This window comes from Strix aluco, chromosome 19 (assembly GCF_031877795.1).
Source record: "Strix aluco isolate bStrAlu1 chromosome 19, bStrAlu1.hap1, whole genome shotgun sequence".
NCBI classification, from domain to species: domain Eukaryota; kingdom Metazoa; phylum Chordata; class Aves; order Strigiformes; family Strigidae; genus Strix; species Strix aluco.
The window spans coordinates 4,848,397-4,864,227 of record NC_133949.1 but is presented as its reverse complement, the minus strand read 5'-3'; the positions used below and the strand labels follow the sequence as shown (position 1 = coordinate 4,864,227).

General features: G+C 46.7%; 1 protein-coding gene across 7 annotated transcripts in view; it reads right to left on the bottom strand.

Moving 5' to 3' along the window:
- Positions 1-216: 216 nt before the first annotated feature.
- LOC141932333 (S-adenosyl-L-methionine-dependent tRNA 4-demethylwyosine synthase TYW1-like) overlaps positions 217-15,831 on the bottom strand; it is a 110,867-nt gene continuing 95,252 nt past the window's right edge. For 6 of the 7 annotated variants that reach the window (XM_074845753.1, XM_074845756.1, XM_074845754.1 and 3 more), the window contains one exon: positions 217-2,154. In XM_074845753.1, coding sequence (XP_074701854.1) covers positions 1,933-2,154 — 222 coding nt within the window. In that variant the 3' untranslated portion in view covers positions 217-1,932. Of the gene's footprint in view, positions 2,155-6,057; positions 6,264-15,831 lie in introns of those variants that run through there. The other variant, XM_074845757.1, reaches the window with a different exon arrangement.

The window sequence follows — 15,831 nt, the reverse complement described above, 5'->3', positions numbered from 1 at the left end:
ACCTCCATTCAGCGTTTTGTGACTGACCTGTTATAGAACAGCCTCCCATCAGCCAAGCCCTCCCCATCATCCATGGACACACAGATGCTCTCCCTTCCACTCCACACGCTACTGAGAAAAAAGAAGATACTCTGCAACGTTTGTGCCTTTGATCTCCTTAAAATCCCTTTAGCATCCCCTCTTACAAAGTCTCGTACAGCAGTGACACACCAAAGGTGCTCTAGGAAAAATTACTTTATTTTCTTTTTATTTACAGTTTTAAGAAATCACGTTCTTTTAAAAAGAAATAAAATCACAATGTCAGGAAAGCTCACCATCTACAGCACCGTGGGTGCTGGGAATCTCAGGCTTATGGACCTCACCGTTAAGGTGGGAGCGCTGTGAATGCCTCTGATTTGTGTTCCTGGAGTTCAACAGGAAAACAAAAACGCTCAAGCATGAGTGTGTTTTCTTCCCCTGCACCGGCCCACACCTCTGGGTCTAAAGTAAAGCTGTTTCTGCAGATGGTTCAAGCCAAAGGGCTTTAGCTGGAGCAGGTCAAGCCACCACGCAGCAGACAGAGGAGCCCCGTTGTCCTCCCCCCTCCCACACTGAGCCCATTCACCCCAAAAGTCTGGCTGGGCGCAGGGAGGGAGGAGGCCTCAGGGGCTGCCCAAGGGTGGGAGCCATCAGCAGGGGTGTGGAAGGAGTCGTAGCCTAGTTCAGACATCTGGCAAGTGAAGGTACAGTCAGACATGGGGGGGTCTGCCGTGGGCGTTCGCACACTGACCCTCTGCAACTTGTCGGGGACTGCAACTGACATGGATATTGCATAAATGGAAAGGGAAAGGTCTTCAGCACATGAAAGTGGGGATTTTCCCAACAGAAAACAACCCACCTCCCCCTCATTTAAATGCAACTTCCCAGCCAGGCTGCAGTACTGTCCAGCAGAGTGCCAGGCACGGCCCAGGGTCTCCGAGAGCAACACTGGGGACATGTCGCTGGACCTCGTGCCTAGACGTCACCTCTCCAAACTAAAGGAGTTGGTTTCTTGACACAAGAGATTGCAACTGGATTCAGTTTTCATTTAAATCAGATTACCGCCTCCACCCAAAGCAGCAGCAACACTGCTGACTTGCCCAGGTGGAGCAATGGAAGCCATCTGCTGCTGGCCAAGCCTGCTGCCTCCCCGCAGCACGTCCTCACCATCAGCAGGAGCTGAACTGAAGCCCTGTTGTTCGGGGCTGCCGGGGAGCGGGATAAAACTACTCTGAAAATATTCATTGCCAAACCCATGAAATTGGAAGACAGTTGGGGAGATCAGAAGTTGCAGATGATATTAATAGGGGTGCTGTTACTTACACAGTTCCCAAGCTTCAGCTTCTTGGGGATGAGACAGGGTCTTTATAGAAACTGGCACCAGTGTTTAAAATACAGAAATCTTTGTTGCTGGCTGTACAATGATACTTTCAGCAGGGCTCAGTCTTTTACATACAGATCTGTCTGCCATCCCACCTGCACAGATCCAACCAGCTTGTGGTGTTGAAGTCCCCTTGGCACTTATCCTTACAGACACGGAACGTTTTGCTGCCGAGTTGGGTGCCAGCACTCGCCGGGCTCTCCTCGCAGCAGGGCACAGAAGTCAAACAAACACTCCCCCTCCACATCCAACTCCAAACACTGCAGAGCCCACAGCCACCGCCTCCCCTCATCACACTGCCAGTGACGATAAAGTGCTGGCATGCACCACTTGTGATTTATCTTGAGATAAAAAGCATTATAAATATTTTCATCCGAGAAGCCCTAAAACTTTAAATAAAGGCTTTACCCTCCTCCTCAATATCAAACGTCAGAAAAAAATAGGTAAATAGATTCAAAATTGGTGTTAGCCTAGAAACAGAGACCAAAACTCAGCAGCCAGCCAGCCAGAGTCTGGCCAGCCCCAACCTAACCTCAGCACCCAGAGATGTCTCTCGCTTTGTTCTTCCGCTGGTATCTTACGTCCAAGGGATCGAACCCCCTTTCTCTGGACCCAAACAGTGCCCAGTGAGGAGTTCTGGCTGTGTAATCGGCTGCTGTGAAGGTCTTGGACCCGCCGCTCCTCTCGTGCTCTTGCACCAGCTCCTGGAAGCGGTCGTAGTTGATCCAGGTGCACCACTCACCGTTGATCTTGAACTGGAAGGAGAAGAAATGTGTTACTGAGCGAGGGAGCAATGAGGAATACCAAATACCACACTTATGCTAAGACAAGCTGGGTGGTATTAAATTGTTACTCAACCGTAGTCTGTTTTAATTTTCCATCCACATCAAGGTCCAGGGCAAAGCCATCCAGAAGCTAATGTAGATAACTGCTTTAATAGAAAAAAAGAAATTCAGGTGGACAAATAACCAGAACTTATAGTTTCTGAGCTACATTTCATCCACGGGGTTTGACAACACACACTGACACAGGATGGCTGTTTTTCTTACGGCTTTAGTCATTTAGTGCTGTCTACCAGCAGATAATCTCCATGAGGGTTTGACTGTTGGGTGTTTTGCTGAAGCCTTCAAAGCACGGAATCCTACCACCACTTCAGCCCCACTTTGCCAGGAGGAACGCTTCCACGGTGCATCCCAAAGCCTTCCCAGGTGTGTCAGCACTTGCCAGGTGTCTCTTATACCTCAAAGACTTGGTTTGGGGAACTGGAAGAGCCCTTGAAGAAACGTGTAAATTTGAGAGCAATGCCCCGGTACCCCTTGATGATGGGACCTTTCCAAGGTCAACCAAAGCCCCTGTTCAGAGCGTGTGACACCGACTCCAGGGCAGCCACTGCCTAGCAAAATGGCACAGGAGCAACACTAGAGCCATGTGCTGTGATGACTGGGATGGATTTGGGTGATTCTTGAAAAGGGCAAGAGGGCTGTGTTTGGGAACAGGGGAAGATGAAAAGGTTTAATGACATGAATCCTCTTTTCCATGTGAGAATTTTAAGAATTACTTATTTTGACAAGCTGAAGCTACATTTGTCTAGCAGACCTGCTCTGCTAATTTAGCAACAGCCTTGACTGAATCCTCAATTAGGATTTATCTAAGAGCTTATTACGCACTTCATTAAAAAAAAAAAAAAAAAAAAAGAGAGGGAAAACAGACTGACTCCCCATTTTTTTTCAAAAACCTGATGGCTATACATTTAAAATAGCACTTGACTTTCTGTCCAAGAGCTAAAAGCTTTTTTGGTTGGAAAAACTGCTGATACCTGCAAAATTTTGCAATCAAACATTGCTAATGGTAATCTATTGCTGCCCGCGTAATTACAGCAAATTCTTGCAGGAGTTGTCCTCCAAAGGGAGCGGAGATGTGAGACTGCAGAGTCATAACAGCAGGGAACGAGTCTCGCTGTAAACTCGCCCAACGCTCATTCTTCATATGCCAACGTGGAGGCCGTGTTTCCACCAAGGCCACACGTCCTTTCCCGAGAGTGCAGCTGCAAGTAAAGCAACAGCAGAGGAGACAACGTGTCACCTGTAAAGCAGCAGGTCCCAAAGAGGATCCAGGCTCAGGAGATCTGAACTCCCCTCCCAGTGCGTGTGGAGCTGCTTAGCTGACGAGTTCACACCACGCGTAAGACTCCCTGCTCCCCCCAGATCTGATTCACTAACGCTCAGCAAATTCTCACACAAATTAAGGGCAAAAAAAACCCCCAATCCACAGGATCCAGCAAAGCCTTGAACACACATGGCACATGGGAGAGTTGTTTAGCACACGAGCTGTTGAGCTTATTCCCACAATGGGTCCCTAGATAGCCTTGAGGCCAACTAAGAGAAACATAGCACATAAAGAACAAAAACGCTGCCAAGACTGGAGCTCAACTGAAGAGGTAGTTGGGTAAAGCCTGCTTCCTTCAACGTGATGCTCTGATGTCAGGACAGAAGGAGGAGGTTGCAATGAGCTGTTAACACTGTGCTCAGGAATGGCTCGGGAAGGGCACCGAAGCCACAGGAAATATTGGTGCCACCCGACCAGCTGAAAGGAGGGTACAGGCTGCAGCCACCGCCCCCAACCCAAACACTGGCAGAGACTTCTGTCTCTCCAGAATTTTAAAGCTAGAGACTGCACGGAAACAGCATACTATTACCTGCAGGAGATACTGAGAACTGTTTCTTCTATTTTTAGACGAAGCCCCACTCAAACCACTGCTGCGTCAAGCCAGTCACAGTCCCTGTGCCAACCTGCACTCACAACTGGTTTAACTGGCAAGGGGTGGGTAAAAAACCACCAGCCTACGAATGGGCCAGCATCAGTGCTGGTGCTTTCATCATCCACAGCAGCCTCAACACCAGCATAACCCTGCCACTGCCCAGCTGAGGGAGGAAGCAGCTTCATACAGGGATGAGACTCTGACACGAATTTCTAGGTCAGAATCAGATGGTTTCTCTCTTTTTAGAGGAAAACTATTATTTTTCCCCCCTTGGGCTTGGTGAGTGGCTGAAGGGACCTCAGCCCTCTCCTCCCTTCATCACTCACTCCCCTTAGCATAAGGCACTACATATGTTTTCCTGAGGATAAAACCCCTCACGCTGAAGGACAAAACCCTCCAGGCTTTCATAAAACACGTGCGTTGCTCTGCGTCCTGAACTTTAGCTAGGTCACCAAAGTGAGATTTTACGCTATTTAATTTTGACCCCATCTGAACATGCAGCTCCTGACACAACGGAGCTGTTAAGGCTGGGAGCCGGCTGGTGCAGACTGAAGTGATGATACCGTTCCCACCAGAACAACCAGATGAAGGCTGCCTGGGATTCATTGCAAAAGCAGATCAAATAATATTAAATAACTTTAGCGCTGCAATAGCACAGCTATAAAACAGGAAGAAATGGGACTAAGTGTGTCATAGAAAGCAATTACTTCTGCTGAGGAATAAAAACCAGACAAATATGGGGTGGGGGAGAGCAGCCTCAATTGCCCACAAGATTTACAGATGGAACAATTTTGTGATTATCCTACAGATAACAAAATATTTAAGACTCAAAATAGTTTCACAACTTCCATATAACAGGCGAGCCAATGCTAAACATCAATGTTATTTTAGACTAATGCAGTCAGGTTTTTTATTGAATTTTTTACTACCTGGTTAAGTCTTTTAAGGTGATAAATACATCAACAAAAGACAAATGGCTGAAATTCTTCCTTTTTTTTTTTTTTTTTAAGCTAGAATCATAAAGAAAAGTAATAAGCTCCTTCAGCTGGCTCTGAAACCAGACTGTGTTGCCTGGAAAGGCAAACTCACCCTCCTCGAGGGCTTTGCTTGAAAAGTGAGATGACACAGGAGCCAGTTCACACCTTCCCCTTGCAGCTCGTGCTCCCAGCGGCCCTGAGCTCTGGTCCCCATGGTCCCATCACCGACCGCTCCCTGCAGCTGGGCACCAGTGCACAGCAATGCAAAACCTGCCCGATTTCTGCAGATCCTACAGCCAGGGCAAGGAGCACTGCCCCGAGCAGGCATTAATGCTGGGAAAACAAGAGGCAAAGGAAACAAGGGGAAACTCGTAATGGCCTTCAAGCCCAGAGCAGCAGATCTAGGTGTGACGCTGGACCACCATGGGGGACATCTGTCAAGGGGTTACACACCTCTGCTGGGAATGGCACGGCTGGACCCAGGAGAATCACAGGGCAATGGTGCAAAAGGACAGAGCTACCTGGGCTTGTGCTGTCTGTGGACATGGCCAGTCTCTCAAACAGTCTACAGCAAAAGTAATATATATATAGTGCAAAGATAATCAGGAAACAGGACTAGAACGGAGAGCCAAGTTACCGGGGAGCATCAGCAGAGCATGGCTAACACCTCTCTTTTCTCTCAAAAAATTGGATATGAACAGGAAATTTCTTTAAATTATCTTCTACAGTAGGTTTACAGATGCTCTGACTGCAGAGAGAGAACCTTCTTGCTACAAAAATCCATCAACATTCATGAAGGAGAAGAGTCACGCTACATATTTCTTTTCTTATCAACAGATTTGCATAAGCAATTTTTGGGGGGTAAAAATGTATGCATGTATCGAGGACAATATACTAGTACAATTTACTACATTCCACCAGACATGCATAATTGCTGAGAAATAAACACAGGGTTTATATGAAGGGATAAAATATAGGAGAGAGATAGAGATGGTGACACATGAAACGCTAATACTGAAAAATGGAAGTCAGCCAAAAATCAATTAGTTTGTCCTAACAAGGGTAATGTTATATTTTCTTCAGAGAAAAAACACACTGAAATGAGGAGGCTCCTCTTCATCCATTCACTCTACAAAAAAAAAAATAAAGTATTTTCAGAAAAGGACTAAATAGTATGGGCTACATAAAAGAATAAAGCAGAGCAGTGGGGCAAAGCCTGCTGGGGCTCCTCGCAGAGCTCACCCTCGCAGAGCAAACACTGGGGTGGGAGGACAGATGGGGAGAGGACCCATGGGAAACCTTCCTCCGATAAGCTGTGCTGCAACGCAGCATCCCCCAGGAGCAGCAGGAAGACTGGGAAGAGAAAGCAGAACGTTGGGTCTTGCAACAGCTACTCTTTAATTACTCGAGGACACGAAGATTTAGTAGTCCAACAAATGGATTCTTCCCCAGGCAGATGCACAGGGTTTAATGGTTAAATACAGCAGTTTTATGCATGGTTTTGAAGATCACACACACACGCACACACACAAAAATCAATCAGTGGTAACCAGGGAAAACAGCACTTGCTTCAGGTGCAGGGAGGCACAGAAAGTGGTGTAGCATCACACAGGAGGGCAGGGAGAGCCCGCTGCTCTTCTGAGAGCTTTTCTAGTTATGATTTCCAGCATTTTAAAACGTGGCTTTGGCAAATGTTTCAGTTGACGCTTATTTTGGTTTGAACATAGCACGAGATGTTAAAGGAGCATTTTGCAAAAGCAAGGCTCAGCAACCCAGCTTTTATAAGGCCAGCAGGTCTGATGCTTCCCAGTCCACACTTTTAGGTCCCACATCCCAAAAACCAAATTAAAACCAACTGCCAGCTCTGCTCTTAGACATTCAGAAATGATTAAGTCTTCTCCCTGTCCAAGTGTTAAAATCCCAGCCAAGCAACACAAGCTGAGAGCTCACGCAGGGGCTCCGTGCTGCCGGGGTGCCCCACTCCCTGTCTCCTCTCCCCACGGAGCAGCTGGATCCTTCCCGGCTGCCCCCCACAAACCAACCCCCCGAGTGCCAACAGCAACGCTGCTGCCCCCAGCTTCAGCGGCCCGGGGCTGCAAGACATATTTGGTGTTGCAGGCAGGGGGTTGTTTTCCAAAAAAACCCAACAAAAACCAAACCCCCCACAAAAAAACCAACAAAATCATTGCAGGCATAAAGACTTCTTTTTTTACGGGAAGTAATACATTCAGAGCCTGTAAATGTTACAGTCCCTGCACCGGCTGAGCATCGAAACAGAAAGTTAGAAAAAGCTCACTACTATAGTCCATTTATATTCTTTCCTGAGAAGAAAACTTATCTTTGAATTATCTTTGGAGAAGCTGTCAGGATACCCTCAGTCTGGTTTTTAGTGCCAGTCAGAGAGGGACCTGGGGCTGTTGATTGACAGCCGGCTGAACAGGAGCCAGCAGTGTGCCCAGGTGGCCAAGAAGGCCAATGGCATCCTGGCTTGTATCAGCACTAGCGTGGCCAGCAGGGACAGGGAAGGGATCTGACCCCTGTGCTCGGCACTGGTGAGGCCGCACCTCGATGAGTGGGTTCAGTTTTGGGCCCCTCACTACAAAAAGGCCATTGAATGACTCGAGCGTGTCCAGAGAAGGGCAACGGAGCTGGTGCAGGGTCTGGAGCACAGGTCTGATGGGGAGCGGCTGAGGGAACTGGGGGGGTTTAGTCTGGAGAAGAGGAGGCTGAGGGGAGACCTCATGGCCCTCTACAACTGCCTGAAAGGAGGGTGCAGAGAGGGGGGATGAGTCTCTTGAGCCAAGGAACAAGTGATAGGACAAGAGGGAATGGCCTCAAGTTGCGCCAGGGAAGGTTTAGACTGGATATTAGGAAGCATTTCTTTCCAGAACGGGTAGTCAGGCGTTGGAATGGGCTGCCCAGGGAGGTGGTGGAGTCCCCATCCCTGGAGGTGTTTAAGAGTAAAGTTGACTTAGTGCTTAGGGATCTGGTGTAGTTGGGAACTGTCAGTGCTGGGTTAATGGTTGGACTGGATGATCTTCAAGGTCTTTTCCAACCTAGACAATTCTGTGATTCCTTGAAATACTTTCTTTGCTGAGCTTAAATATATTCTTTTGCTATTAAGGAAAAGCATTGTTCTGGGGAGATGGAGTGTGGCTTTGCACACAGGTCATAAGCAGATTTATTTATTTTTAATTCCGCACATACATATCTATGACACTGAAACTCAAAACCTTGTTTTAAAGTATCCGTGCAGCCTCCTGCCAGCTGCGTAGACTGTGTCTCTCAGGTCAGGTGAGCTCACAGCCCCCAGCATCACTGAAGACCACTTGTCCCACACAGGCATACTACAGGGCTTATGTTAAGAGTATTTTGAGGAAAAAAAAAATCTGTAGAAGAGATGCTCCTCTCCTTAGAACCCCTGGCAGCAGCTGGAACAATTCAGCAGCATCAGAACACTGCAAATTTCATCAATCTGCAGTGATGCATGTGAATATTCACATATACATATGTATATATATTCATATATATGAGAATATATGAATACAAAAATAAATCTGTCCTCGCTACTTTTGACAGCTGGCCATGTGGGAGGGCAGGAGCTAACACCCATCACTCCTTTTATTTCCTCTTACACTTTCATTGTCACCAAAGAGACGAGGGCACAGCTACAGACCCCAGGTCTGCTGCAGCATATTGGTTCTAAAGAAACAGCACAAAGCTGGCAGAGGATTGCTCTGAGAGCCACATTCAGCGCAGTACCGTACACATCCAGATATTCTCCAATGGACAGAGTCATCTCATGAACTGTAGATGGTGCAGCTGGGCTCCTGCAGGCTGCAGGAATTCAAATACTGCAGCAGAAATCAGCACTAGCGTGGCCAGCAGGGACAGGGAAGGGATCTGACCCCTGTGCTCGGCACTGGTGAGGCCGCACCTCGATGAGTGGGTTCAGTTTTGGGCCCCTCACTCCAAAAAGGCCATTGAATGACTCGAGCGTGTCCAGAGAAGGGCAACGGAGCTGGTGCAGGGTCTGGAGCACAGGTCTGATGGGGAGCGGCTGAGGGAACTGGGGGGGTTTAGTCTGGAGAAGAGGAGGCTGAGGGGAGACCTCATGGCCCTCTACAACTCCCTGAAAGGAGGGTGCAGAGAGGGGGGATGAGTCTCTTGAGCCAAGGAACAAGTGATAGGACAAGAGGGAATGGCCTCAAGTTGCGCCAGGGAAGGTTTAGACTGGATATTAGGAAGTATTTCTTTCCAGAACAGGTAGTCAGGCTGAGGGATCTGGTGTAGTTGAGAACTGTCAATGTTAGGCTAATGGTTGGACTAGATGATCTTCAAGGTCTTTTCCAACCTAGACGATTCTGTGATTCTGTGATTCTGCAGCCAAGGCCGTGCGGGAAGCTGGGACAGGTATGTCCATCCCACTCTCACCACGGCTGCCCTGCCAGGCTTGACCTTTATGATTCCCTTTCTGAAAAATCAAATCACATCGTCCCGCTCCACTTCCCAAGGTCGCTGGCTTAGAAGCATTTAAGACCTGAAACAGGAGGTCTCCGAGTAGAGGGTAAAGCCATGTCAAATGTGGTACTTGGGAATTAGTTACCACTCCAGATTTGCAATGCAGCAGCTTTCAGCTACGGGTTTTCTATTGCTGGTTGCCACCGTCAGCCACTTCTCTGGGTGCAACATCAAAAAGGCAGCTGGAAAAATGATCTTGATGGCTCCAATCCTGAGCTCCTTAATTTAAATTTGAAGACAGCCCATCATTGCAATAAACAAAACACGGGATATTATTAAGCAGATCATATATAATAGGAGTGCAAAGCACATTACACAATTGCTATTACTATTTTCGCCACCTGCCAGTATGAAGCTCTCCAAGTCAAACAAACAATTAATTGAATTATTACACACCGTTTCTCACCTAATTAAGGCTCACAATTATTTAAGGCTCCCTTTGTTCGACAGTGGAAGTGACTGAACTGGAGTCACTCAGGAAAAGAGGAAGAAATATTGTAGATAAATTAATCTTAACAGGGTCATATTGCTTGTTAAAAAGCTAAAAACACTTTTCTTTTTAATTACCAGTTATAACCTCAGGCTTTAAGGGGAAGAAATTAAGATTTAGCTGGTTATTAAGTTACAGTGCGTGCAACAGAAGGTAATAACCAATCCAACAGGACACCAGGCACGCAGAGGTGAGTCTCACTACATCCCGTGTCCGTAGGGCTAAACAAAAATCTGCACAGTGACACCGAGCCCTGGGAAAAAGTGAACTTTAAACCCCTGCAGCCAGTGTCTATGAACAGTTAACAGCACCAAAAGATTCCACCAATTTTAGATGGAAACAAAATATAGCCTTGTAGTTACATATTCGGTGCCTTCAGTGCTCATTAGCAATCAGACATGTTAAAGCAGCTGAAACACCTTCCAAAGTTGGCAATTAGGAAGCCTGGAAACACGATTCACTACTGTGTTTTCCAAGGAAGCGAAACAAAAAGGCGACACCAACCCAACGCTGACCCGACCCGCTGCTGCCGGGCACCGTCCCTCGCCAGCGCTGGGGGGCCCTACGCCCGTGGACTGTTCCTCTGCAGGTCGTTAGCTTCTATTTATGACATCTCATTTTGCATGAGTTATTCTAAAGAAAAGATTCATTATTGCAGATTTTTTTTTTTTTTTTTAATCCCTATCCGCTGCAGAGCAGAACATCTCATCTCCCAATTAAGCCAGGGCTACATCCAGACAGTTTTAATTCCGATGGATGAAAAACGGATTACTTCAGCACAACTATGATCTTCTTTTAATAACTAACAGATCAAGCACAGCAGAGCCACCTTCCTTTTTGGAAGGAGACAACGGAAAGAAAAAAAAAAACCTTCAGGAAACATAACATTTTGTACTCACACCTGCACTAAGGCTGTTCTTTGGCTACTGAGACGCCTTGTCCTCAGCTGGGGAATAATCCCATCCCCTGCATCTGCTGCAGATGTGGGGATGTTGCACTTATTTGGTGACTTTCTGACACGAAGAAGCAACCCAGGTTTGTTTTTCCCCTTGCACAGTAATGCTGTGACAGGTACAGGGTAACTGATGGGTGAGCAGGCAGAGAACACGATCCAAATTCTGGATCTGGGATGCTGGATTGCAAGGACAGCTTACACTCTCCAAATGATTTGCAAGGCAGGAAGGAAATAAAATGTGATGGACTATTTTTCTCTAATATAACCCTTGTTGGTTGATCTGCAGCTGGTAGTTAAGTGCTTCCTTTTTCTCCCTAAATATAGATGAAATGCTCAGCATGGAACAACTTCAACGCCTTTCACCCAACCTCTCAAGCCTTCTGCAAGCGCAGCCAGGACGCACCTGAAGCCCTCACGTCCCATCTGAGCCCCCGTGGTATAGACATGGGTGCTGCTGGAAAACACAGTGGGAAGGAAAAGGCCAGTTCCCTCTTTGCTGGGAACTCTTCTTGGTTGATAGAGACTGATGAGCACCTTTGGCCAAGCTACTATTCCCCCCCAACTCATTTCAGTTCAAATACCCACACCTGGAGGTACCCTGTGTACCCTCAGCACTGCGCTTTGGTTATGGGAAATGATTACAGGGACCTTCCTGAAAGCATCTGCCTTGGGTCATTTTGTGGATGCCAGGCTCACCCTGCCACACTGGAGAACGCAGCGTTAACCCGGACCACATCCACCAGGGAAATAGTCCAACTGGTGAGCCAAGGGAGGTCCGGGGCACAGGACTGCACCCACACCACGAGGGGACATCTGGATCCAGGGGTACAGACTCGGATCTGCTTGTGGAAGGTCAGGCACATCCATTTATGAAGGCAAAAAAGGATGATGACAGTCACTTTTCCGAGCCTACCAGCCATTCATTTCACCCTGTTAACTGAGGCTTCCAAAGAGAACAAAATGGGTGGGGATTTCAGGACTACTCCCTGTGCTAAGCATGGCTAATTGACATGGAAATCAATCCCAGCACCACAGGGGAGAGGCAGGGATGCTCACACCTACCAGCAGACTTGCTAAGGACCAGACCGAGCAGCAGCACACAATCCAAACTGCACTAACAAGAAACTCGTGGCTGCAAAGCAACAGGGCGAATGTGGCTGGAAAACAACCCACTTGCAAAAGCGAGGTAGAAATTTAAATGAACATAATAGGAGATAATTGGTAGGCAAGCGTTTGGACACAATGGAGTGGGTGGTAAACACAGGCATAAAGCAAATTCAACAAAGCAGGGCAAAGGGTTTTATTCTAAAAATCACCAAGATGCTAACTTTCATTCAAAAAAATCTTTTCTGCAAGGCAGCTGCAGCATATTCCCCCTTCTTAAGCACTTGATACAGTCATCTCGAGGATACACTTATTGTTACAGCCCAGGGAAAGCAGCCGCCTAAGGCCCCTCTCTGGAGAAGGCTACCTGAATTAATTGTTAAATTATAAAGTTGCTCCTGTCTCAACATCTGAGCCAATTAGTTCAAAAGCACTGTAATAAATTGGATTTTTCGTACCATGGTGTTTATAGAATATACTACAAAACAAATATAATTATTCAAGAATTCAGCATTATGGCTAAAGAATCAAAGAGGATGGAGCCAAAACACACCAGGCACCTCTCAAGGAGAGATGGAAACCAGCATGCAGGGGGGAGCAGAAAGCTGGGAGGAACATGCAGAAAAGATAGGGCAGAGGAGCTCTCCCACCCGTGGGAGCCAAAGGAGGGCTGCACTCAACCCTGGTTGTCTTTGCTTGTCCTTCAGGCTTAAGAAGCGGATACCTGCTTGGCCCAAAAAAAGTGGAAATACCAGTAACTAACGGTTTTCCAGGTCACTGTGAGCAGGGTGCAGGTGTTCTGTGTTATTTTTTTAGGGCTCTGTGAGGGGTAACTGGAAAACAAACATTCTGCAGTAAGGCTTAAGTTTATTAGACAATTTAAGCTGTCCTTGGATAGTGCAGGAGTGCCAGGTTCAAAGCTCTCCGAGGTTCAGTAGGACACATCTCACTTCCCAAGGCCCATTGAGTCCTGAAGGCTTTCACAAACACTTCACCTGTAACTGCAGAAAGACACTGGGACACCAGGAACCAGGCTTGGGGAGGAGTGGCTGGAGAGCTGCCAGTCAGAGAGGGACCTGGGGGGGGTGATTGACAGCCAGATGAACAGGAGCCAGCAGTGTGCCCAGGTGGCCAAGGAGGCCAATGGCATCCTGGCTTGCATCAGCACTAGCGTGGCCAGCAGGGACAGGGAAGGGATCTGACCCCTGGACTCGGCACTGGTGAGGCCGCCCCTCGATGAGTGGGTTCAGTTTTGGGCCCCTCACACCAAAAAGGCCATTGAATGACTCGAGCGTGTCCAGAGAAGGGCAACGGAGCTGGTGCAGGGTCTGGAGCACAGGTCTGATGGGGAGCGGCTGAGGGAACTGGGGGGGTTTAGTCTGGAGAAGAGGAGGCTGAGGGGAGACCTCATGGCCCTCTGCAACTCCCTGGAAGGAGGGTGCAGAGAGGGGGGAGGAGTCTCTTTAACCAAGGAACAAGCAATAGGACAAGAGGGAATGGCCTCAAGTTGCGCCAGGGAAGGTTTAGATTGGATATTAGGAAGCATTTCTTTGCAGAAGGGGTTGTTGGGCGTTGGAATGGGCTGCCCAGGGAGGTGGTGGAGTCCCCATCCCTGGAGGTGTTTAAGAGTCGGGTTGACATAGCGCTGAGGGATCTGGTGTAGTTGGGAACTGTCAGTGTTAGGTCAATGGTTGGACTGGATGATCTTCAAGGTCTTTTCCAACCTAGACAATTCTGTGATTCTGTGAACCCACATCTGGTCAGCAGGGAAAAAAAGGGGGGTGTGTGTGTGTGAAAAGAAAGTCTAATGGTAGATTTTTAAGACACTGACATACCCCAAACACAACAGCTCCTATCTCTGCATTGCCTCTTGATTTCCCAAGAAAGTAACACCAGACATTCAAACTGCAGTTTCCTCTACCTAAAATCCCATTTTCTACATAAATCCCTGGCTTTAAGAGTCTAAATCCTAAACTATTATTCATCAAGTAAGCAGGTGCCAATGAACGATTCTTCATAAATCAAAGAGCAGAGGCTACAAGCAAGATGCATTATTTCTCTGACATTTCCAGACTCTTTTGTACAGGTTGGCATTTCAATATTGGCATTTAAAATTATTAATATGAGAACTGTTTGAACACCTCAAAACCCAGACCTTGCAGGACACGGTGAAATAAATCACATTTCGTAACGATTTTATTACCATCTTCCTGCAACTCCTTGACTTTATAAGGATACCTTTGATTTTGCAATTACTCACTACAGCTTGATTGTTCCCAGAGCACAGGTTTTCTGCAAATAATACACACTGACAAATTTTATTCTCCACTGGAGCCTGAAATTCAGAATTAAATGTAATAGAACTGAATTTATTTTTTATTAGTTATTTTAGTACAATTTAGTATAGATTGTTTCCAAAAGACCCCCTCCCCTAATGGCTTTGGAAAGCAAAGCAGCTGCTGAATTCCTCCTGGGCCAGTATCAATCTATTCTTATTACTAATGGTGTTACTTAAATTATGCACCAATAACTTAGGTGGCAATCTGTTTCTTTTCTTTCCCTGGGCCCTTCACCTTAGAACGGAAAAAAAAAAATTTTGCATTCGAGGATTTGCTCAGGCACAGTTGCCAATGGCAACAACCAAGACTGAGACTGTAAATAAAGCAACTTTAAGTTGAATTAAAACAAAAATAATGCCAGGTATCCCATTGTTCTCTGCTCCTTTACAGCTGTTCCCATAAAATAGCAAAACACAAAAGCAAGCAACAGTTTTGTAACTGTGCAGAAGTTTTCAACAAGGAGACTAATCATTTTCAAACGCTGATTTAAAAGACTCTGGATCTTTTGCAGGTGGTGATTTTAACCCCGTGCGTACTGTGAATCACTGTGCATGGAAAACCCTACACCACCCCTCACTAAAAGCAGCTCCCACTTGAGTGAGGGACACAAGAGCATTCATAACTTCAAACACAAGCAAAGAATATGCAAAGACTAAAATCCTCATAGTTAGCATGATAAGTAGCTGCTCCACCAATTGCCTAGGTAGCACATTATAATACATTTTTATTATCTTTCTAGTAAGCTTTTCTGGAGTTCCGAAAGCCAAACTGTACTTGACATTTTTCATATCCTGCATTTTTAAATTTTTTTTTTTTTTGGCATTTCACTTGTATTTCAATTTGTGTCGATGGTATTTACGAAGGGACCCAAGTTTCAAACCGTTTTACAGGCACACAGGCTGCTGAGCCATGCGAAGCATCCAGCAGCATAAGGGATGCTGCTGTCAGAAGGCAGCACCACGCTCTTCTCCATCCTTAGGATAGAGAATGGCTATGATTGTTCTAGCTGCCTCATTTGTCCTGCAAAACAGTTTTGCAGAAAGGCAGCTCCAGTTTCAAAAGGAAAGCATCCTCTGTTAACTTTCACATTATGTCTTCTAGCAAAATTTCTCCAAAGGAAGAAAAATACATTATTTCAACTCTGGCTGAAAGGAAGGAGGGTCCACAGCTCTGCTAAGCATCACGAAGATCCAGAAGAGAAAAAACACAGCCCTAACCTATTCTGGTGTAGCTTCCTTACCAAGCACTGAAAACCATCATGGAAAAGCAGGAACAAGACAAACCCGCT